The following is a 7603-nucleotide window of genomic DNA, read 5'->3' as shown; positions in this document are numbered from 1 at the left end:
TGTGTTTGAAGTTATTCAAATTTTAACTTTTCACCAGACACACACGATCTTGGATTTAACATTACCCTCTTTGAGCTTGACAGCCTGTTATTTTATGAATGATGCTGGCAGTTATGTATTTACAATAAGCTGTTGGCAGCTGTTTGAGAGCTATGAAAAGGAACAAATGGACAATGCTCCTCTGCAGGGGCTGAATCAAAAAGGAGGCAAGGAACAGTACTGTGTGAATAATTACTTGTAGAAATATAAGGTAACATTTTGTTTTGCCCTCTTATTATTTTATCCTTTGAGTAGACAGGATTTTCAATGAGAATACTGTCAGGCAAACCCCTCACCTGCCAAGACTGAGGCACACATTATTTCGCCACATGAACATTAAAACTTAAGATTGCAAGCCCTGACTGGATAGACATTTCCATGTTAACAGGCAATGTTGAAACAATGGAGACTCTGCAGTTGCTCCCCAATACAGAGAAGTGGACAGACCAGTTTTAGTCACAAGGCTAGCTGGCTGGGGCAGAGAAACTTGAGCCTCCAACAAGGCATATGAAGAGACTGTTCCATATAAGGAACTAGTCACATGACTAACCTGCTGAGTACCCTGGGAGGTTTTCGAATTTGAACTCCCAAACAAAGGATTTGCCTGTTAGAACACCGTGTACTCTCCTGGAACCAAGAACACCTCCTGTCTGCCTGCCTATCTCTCAGGGAACTGAAACCATTGAAGACATGGGAAACTAAAAGAGAGAAAGGTTTGCCACGTGAACAAAGTTCTAAGAAGATTACTAGGTCCCAACGAAACGCAAGAATAAAACTTCAACCAAGCTCGAGAAACAGTAACAAAAGATTGCCTCAAACTGTTCTACTTATCTCTTCTTCTACTCTTTTCTGTCCCGATCTTGCTTGTTTACATTGCGTGTGCATGCTATCATGAGCGCATCATATATCCGCAGCCGTGAACTGTATTAGAGTTAAGTTTAGGGTTTAATAAACTTCATCTTTCTGCTTTAAAACAAAGAACGCCTGTTTGTGCTCCGTTATTTGCCTGATAATTGGAAACTGTGAACATGGATTCACAAAAAGGGGAGCTCAAAACACAGTGTGTTTAAAATTAAACCCTGTTACAATAAGACCAGGTGAAGACAGCAAGAGACCCCCTAAACATTGCTCACCTGGTCATAACAATACATGTATGTGTGTATAAAATGTGTGTTATATTGTTAGTAAGGAAGGCAGATTATTATCTTAATGGCTATAAACTGAGAGAGGGAAATAAGCAGCGAGACCTGGGTGTTCTTGTACACCAGTCGCTGAAGGTAAGCATGTAGGTGTAACAGGCGGTAAAAAAGGCAAATGGTATGTTGGCCTTCATAGCGATAGGATTCGAGTACAGAAGCAGGGATGTCTTGCTGCAATTATACGGGGCCTTGGTGAGACCATACCTGGAATATTGTGCGCAGTTTTGGTCTCATCTGAGGAAGGATCTTCTTGCTATAGAGGGAGTGCAGTGAAGGTTTACCAGACTCATTCCTGGGATGGAGGGACTGATGTATGAGGTGAGATTGAGTCAGTTAGGATTATATTCGCTGGAGTTCAGAAGAGTGAGGGGGGATCTCATAGAAACCTATAAAATTCTAACAGGACTTGACAGGGTCAATGGTGGGGGAGTCCAGAACCAGGGGTATAGTCTAAGGATACGGGGTAAATCTTTCAGGAATGAGATGAGGAGAAATTTCTTCACCCAGAGAGTGCTGAGCCTGTGGAATTCGCTATCACAGAAAGCAGTTGAGGCCAAAACATTGTATGTTTTCAAGAAGGAGTTAGATAGAGCTCTTGGGTCTAAAGGGATCAAAGGGTATGGGGCGAAAGTGGGAACAGGTTACTGAGTTGGATGATCAGCCATGATCATAATGAATGGCGGAGCAGGCTCGAAGGGCCGAATGGCCTACTCCTGCTCCTATTTTCTATGTTTCTATGTTTTTTATTCAATGTTTCATTTACTTTACTCATAATAAGATAATTTTAGATTTTAAACCTAGATTGAGGTTCTATTGCCTATTAAGGCCTGGGGATGGAGCTCGTGGAGGTGCAAAAAAAAATTAATAGATTTGTCACAAATGCATAAACACAAGTTTTATGTGGTTGACATGGCTAGGGAGTTGGGACTCACCTGGGAGTCTGATTTAAGATAAAAGAGTGGAAAAATGTACCGTTAGGAAGGATACAGAAAGAACTAAGAGCATACCAATAACTTCAGGTCATGTGGACTGTTTCCTGTAATTATCAAATATATATATTTTACAAATTTATATTTATAATGTATAATCGCTTAATTAATATCGCTGCTATTAAGACATTCTTATACAGTAATCCCAAATATCATTGTAAATCCTATATTGTTCCCAAACTCCTTTGAAGAGAAAATTGAGATAAGATGAATGTGTCATGAATAGGACCTAAGAGATTAGCTGACAGGTGTGACAATATTCCCGACATTAGCAATTGCCTACACATGTTATGCCAATATGTTTTGTTGAATGATAATTGTTTTTAATCCACTGACTGGATATCTGAAACTATATATTTCTTTTTAAAAAAAGACATTTTAAAAAGATAAGCTGCGAGCAAAGACATCCTTTCAGCTGAAGATGATCATCTAATTTGCAACACTATATTCTACATTGCAATGCTTGTGAGGAGAGAGATGAAATGTTTGCTCATATCACAGCAAGAACCACAACCCAGGAAGTTTAAGGGAACTACCTGTTCTCTCAGCAAGCAGAGAAATACTGCTAACTGCTATGTTTGAATGACTGAGTGGCTGTCATGTGACAAGACCCTCCCCATCTGTGGTTTTAAGCTGGTGTTTTTCCTCTGCAACAAAGGTGGAGCAACTAGACTCTGACATGAGCAGACCCTAAGTGGGGGACCCCCCTCTCTCTCTCCATACCAGCTTGCAAGCTTTCAAATCTTGCTCTTCACTGACCACCTTTACATACTTGGCTGTAATTAAAAACCGCTTTGGAGGAAATCATCCATATCGCTATCCCCAAGCAACTCACTGAACCAGTCATCTATCTTTTCAAACTAAAAGTCTCAGGACCACTGAATTTAGCTAGAAGCCAGCTGAATCACCAACCTATACAGACTGCATACCTTTTTATGGACTCTAACTGAACCAATCTATCTTTCCCCACTCTGTAACGTATTTGTGTGTGTGTAAACATCTAGTGTGTGTGGGATAGTGAAAATTGGTGCATTGCTTATTATTTTTATTAGTTTGGTTTAGATACAAAAATCTCTTTGTTAACTCAACAAAACCTGTATGATTGGTTCTTGTTATGTTCGTAGCAAATAAGTAATCAAACACCAACTGAATTGGCCAGTCCATCCACTTTAAGAAAGAATTAAACCTGTTGTGGTCAAACAGGGACAGGGATAAAATGGAAGCCCTTCAACCCCTCCTCACCTGACCATAACAATGTCTTGAAATGAATCACTTACCATTGCAGAAAATGATTTAATTCGGTGAAGGTTCATTCAATAATACATATCTTCAATACAAAGAATCCATGACCCATGGAAAACCAATAATCTGTTTGTCTTTGCTCTTTCTGATGCCAAGTTTAGAGAAATATAAAATAATATACTTTCTTTGCTAAAGTAATGTCCTGGCTAGGAGACTGATTGATGGTAGCCTATCTGTGCTATTGAAACACAACTTTAATAAAGTCAATAATTTACACTAGTTTTGAAGGTAGGAGAAGATATATCCAATGTATATAAGATCTTTGCAATCCCTAGTTGTAGATTCAAATAGATTTTAAGGGCAGAATTTTGTTTTCCTGCCGTCGGGAGCCGCATGCCGCCACAATTATGGCGGCTCATTTGAATATGTGGTGCGGCCACCCCTGCCCCAATCACATGATGGGGGCAGCCTTTGTGATGCCATGAACGGCGTCACCTGATTCGTGAGCAGGTGCTGGTGCCATCTTTAAAAGGCAGCCAGCTCTGCCTTCATTGTTGCTGTTGTGCTGCAGCAGAAAGGCCAGGAGTGCCTGCAACGTTGTACCAGCCTTCAAGCAGCAGCCAGAGAACCCCTGTGCCAACTGCGGACGTCCGAGGAAGGGTGGCCCCACCCTTAGCAATGCTGCCCTGCTCGCCCTCCTCCAGGCTGCAAGGGAATGGTGGGAGGTCATTTTCCCCAGCGACGGCAAGAAGAGGTCCTCACGCCTGACCAAGCAAGCCTAGATGGAGATCGCAGAGGAGGTAAGCTGCCATGTAGTCATCCGACGGGATGGGGTCCAATGCAGGAAGAGGGTCAATGATCTCATGCACTCGGCAAAGGTAAGTGGCGTGTTGCAGAACTGCTTGGTTTGATCTGGGTATCCCTACACGGTATGCCACATGGGTGCCACTGCCATGTCAGAGACAGGGAGGTCAGGGAGGATTGATGGCACATGACTGGCTGCATATGTGCATCAAGTTACCTCGTTTATACCTCAGGGCATGTCACACCCAAGACAGAGTGAATCTGTATACCCGACAAAGTACCCCCAGCTGTTGATGAAGTACCCATTTTGTTACAGCCATGATATTGTTGTTTGGCAATGTTCAATAGCTGCATCTTTCAGGCGAAGAGGGCTCACAATAGTAGGGAGGCATGCAGGATCGGTGCCAGTTGCCAGACCTGAGGCTGCTCACACAAACCGAAGAAGAGGCGCTGGAACTAGCTGGGAGCAAGGGAGCTTGTGCCATTTCGGACATGGAGCTTGGGTTCTTGGTTGAACAGAGTGATTATTGTCAAGCACAATGATTCCTAATTACATTTCATATGCAGATAATTTGCTGTCATCATTGTGTCATTTGTACCATAAAACCTAAATGTCTGGTCTTCACATTGTATCTTGCAGGGTGACGCTCTGAGTTGGCCTTGGACGCCCTGGAGACATCAAGCACCTCTGAGGAAGAGACAGCTTCAGAGGATGCACTGTCCCATAACTCTCATGCACTTTCCACCAGTGCAGATACTTTCACCTCGATGGGTTTTCACTGGGCTTTAGGTTCAGGGTCACGAGCTAGTGAGATTATCACACATATGCCCAAGCAGCTGGTTGAGGCTATGACAGCTGAGGCCTCTGACAGTCAGAGGACTGTGGGTGGCCAGTCCCATGCTGAGCCCCAGGCTGATGACGAGCCTCTGGTGTCAGCAGCACAGGGCATGCTGGAGCTGAGGGGAGAGGTGAGGCAACATCTGGTGGAGATGCCAGAGGCCATGCACAGCCTTGAACGGATGGTGTGGGAGTCCATCCAGGCCATGGCTGCTGCCATGTCCCAGGCATGTGAGCGCATGGCTTCATCCATCGAGAGGTTGACGATCCTCATGCAGAGCCAGATTCCATTGATACACGCAGACCTGCAAACCCTCGCCTCGGCCGTAAGCTCGCACAGCAATGGCAAGGCGAGAGAGGTACCAGGGACCTGGAGAGTGTTTCAGCTCCTGGTCCTTCTCCGGAGAGCAGTGAATTTCCTACAAGCCTTGAAAGGGAGGAGGGGAGCCTGTGCTCCGCATCTGGGGTACCTCCTCAAGGTGATTCTAATGTGGATACCGGCTCCTCAGCTGATCCATTGGTGAGTCCAGCTCCAGCAGCCACGATGCCTGAGGACAGCCCTGCACTCGAGTCATCCCAGGCCCCATCCCAAGGGTTGTCCTGCTTAGCAGCCTGCCTCCAGTCCAGCTGCTAGCACAAAGGTCACAACGCGAAGAAGCATCGCAAACATTTTAAAAAGACACCTTGACACATATTCACGGGTGAGACAGCTATGTCATATGCAATTTAAGTAAATGCGTTTTTCTGACAACAGTAGCCTTTCCTGTGTGAATAACGCATGCCACCATGTACCGATTATGTATCCTCCCATTTCATCATTAGCCTGACAGTATTGCCAATGTAAGGAATAACATCATTGCCATGCCAATATGCATGATGTGGCACTGCACAGATACAGTCACATGGGCAATGGCTCAGTCAGCTGCTGCCAGTCATGTTGAAGAGATAAATGTTAAAAGGCAGAAGACTTCAGACAAGATGCATGTTGGTGGGATGTTGTGTGAGGAGCATATATTGCACTTCAGGAAGTGCTGAAGAATCAAGCATTGTCTTGCCTCCCTGTCTCACCACTTGCCATGAATGCCCTCCATCAATGCTCTCTGTGCTCTCATGCCTGGTTGTTCCTGAATGCCCTCTGTGTCCTCATCGTCCGAGGATGTCTCCTGTTCCCCTACCTCATCATCCTGCAAGGCCTCCCTCCTCTGTACTGCAATGTTGTGCAGGATGCAGTATACAACAACAATGCAGCCAACCTTGTCTGGTGCATACTGTAGGGCTCCACCCAATGTATCAAGGCAGTGGAAGCGCATCCTCAGCATGCCGATGGCCTGCTCAATGGTAGCTGGGGTGGAGCCGTGGCAGGCGATGTAGCACACTTCAGCATCGTTGCTGGTGTTTCTCACCAGCGTCAGTAGCCATGTCAGCAAGGGGTAGCCCTTATCCCCCAGAATCCACCCCTGAATTTGAGCTGGTGGAGTGAACAGCAGCAGCAGCAGCAGCTGCACTGGTGCAGGATGAAGGAGTCATGGTAGCTGCCAGGGAAGCGGGCACACACTTGCAGGAAGTGCTTCCTGTGGTCACATACTAACTGTACGTTGAGCAAGTAAAAGCCCTTTCTGTTGAGGTATGCAGCTGGTTGTTCCATCGATGACCCCTTGTACCTGTGGGAATTCTGCAATGGCCCCAAATTCAACTGCCCTCTCGACATGACTCTCAGGGTCTGTCCTGAAACTCACATAGTCGCCGGCCCTCCTGTACAAGGGATCGGTGACCTCCCTGATACAGCGGTGCACCGCTGATTGTGAAACCCCACACAAGTCGCCGGTCGATCCCTGGAATGATGTAGAGGTGTAGAAGTTTAGAGCCACTGTCACTTTGAGAGCCACAGGCATAGGGTAATCACCAAAGCCCAGTGGCTGCAGGTCATTATTCAACAATATGCAGAGATATGTCACCGCTTCTCTGGACATCCAGTCATCTCTGACACGAGCGTTCTGACATCTGCAGGTAAGTCATCCAGGTCCTATAGACCCACTGGTGTTTCTGGGCTAGTCTGTGCCTTGCTGGCTGCTGCTGCTTACGTCTGTAACCTTCCATATGGGCTGCACCTGCCTCATGGTTCCGCCTCCAGCGGATATGCCTCCTCACAGCATGAGGATCCAGAAAGACAGGGTGGAACACCCCCATCTCTATGCTCAAGGTAAATTTGATTCCTTCACAAGGTCAATGGCACCTAACTGGGCAGAGAGTTATGTTAATTTGTGTTTCAGCTGTGTTCTGACTTGAACTGTATGGTATGGCATGACATTGCCCATTTTAGCATTAAATACGAGCGAGCCAGCCTGACCACCATAATATCATTTCAGTTGCCTGCACTTGACCGCCAGCAACAGAAGCTTATAATGTTTTACATTTGTGTCCCCCACATAAAGAGCTCATCCACTTCAATTGTTCCCCTCCTCCCCAAACATTGTTGCCTGAATGCAGGTGAG

At 45.6% G+C, this 7603-nt stretch overlaps 1 protein-coding gene across 1 annotated transcript; it reads right to left on the bottom strand.

The window, feature by feature from the left end:
- Positions 1–6175: 6175 nt before the first annotated feature.
- LOC137372390 (putative nuclease HARBI1) lies at positions 6176–7081 on the bottom strand. Its single transcript, XM_068036279.1, has 2 exons — positions 6706–7081; positions 6176–6615 (listed from the first exon to the last, which is right to left on the bottom strand). The coding sequence occupies exons 1-2, from the start codon at positions 7079–7081 to the stop codon at positions 6176–6178; spliced, it is 816 nt and encodes a 271-aa protein (XP_067892380.1).
- Between the last annotated feature and the right edge of the window lie 522 nt (positions 7082–7603).

Source organism: Heterodontus francisci, chromosome 7 (genome assembly GCF_036365525.1).
Source record: "Heterodontus francisci isolate sHetFra1 chromosome 7, sHetFra1.hap1, whole genome shotgun sequence".
In the NCBI taxonomy this organism is placed as follows: domain Eukaryota; kingdom Metazoa; phylum Chordata; class Chondrichthyes; order Heterodontiformes; family Heterodontidae; genus Heterodontus; species Heterodontus francisci.
This window is presented reverse-complemented; position numbering and strand designations above follow the sequence as displayed.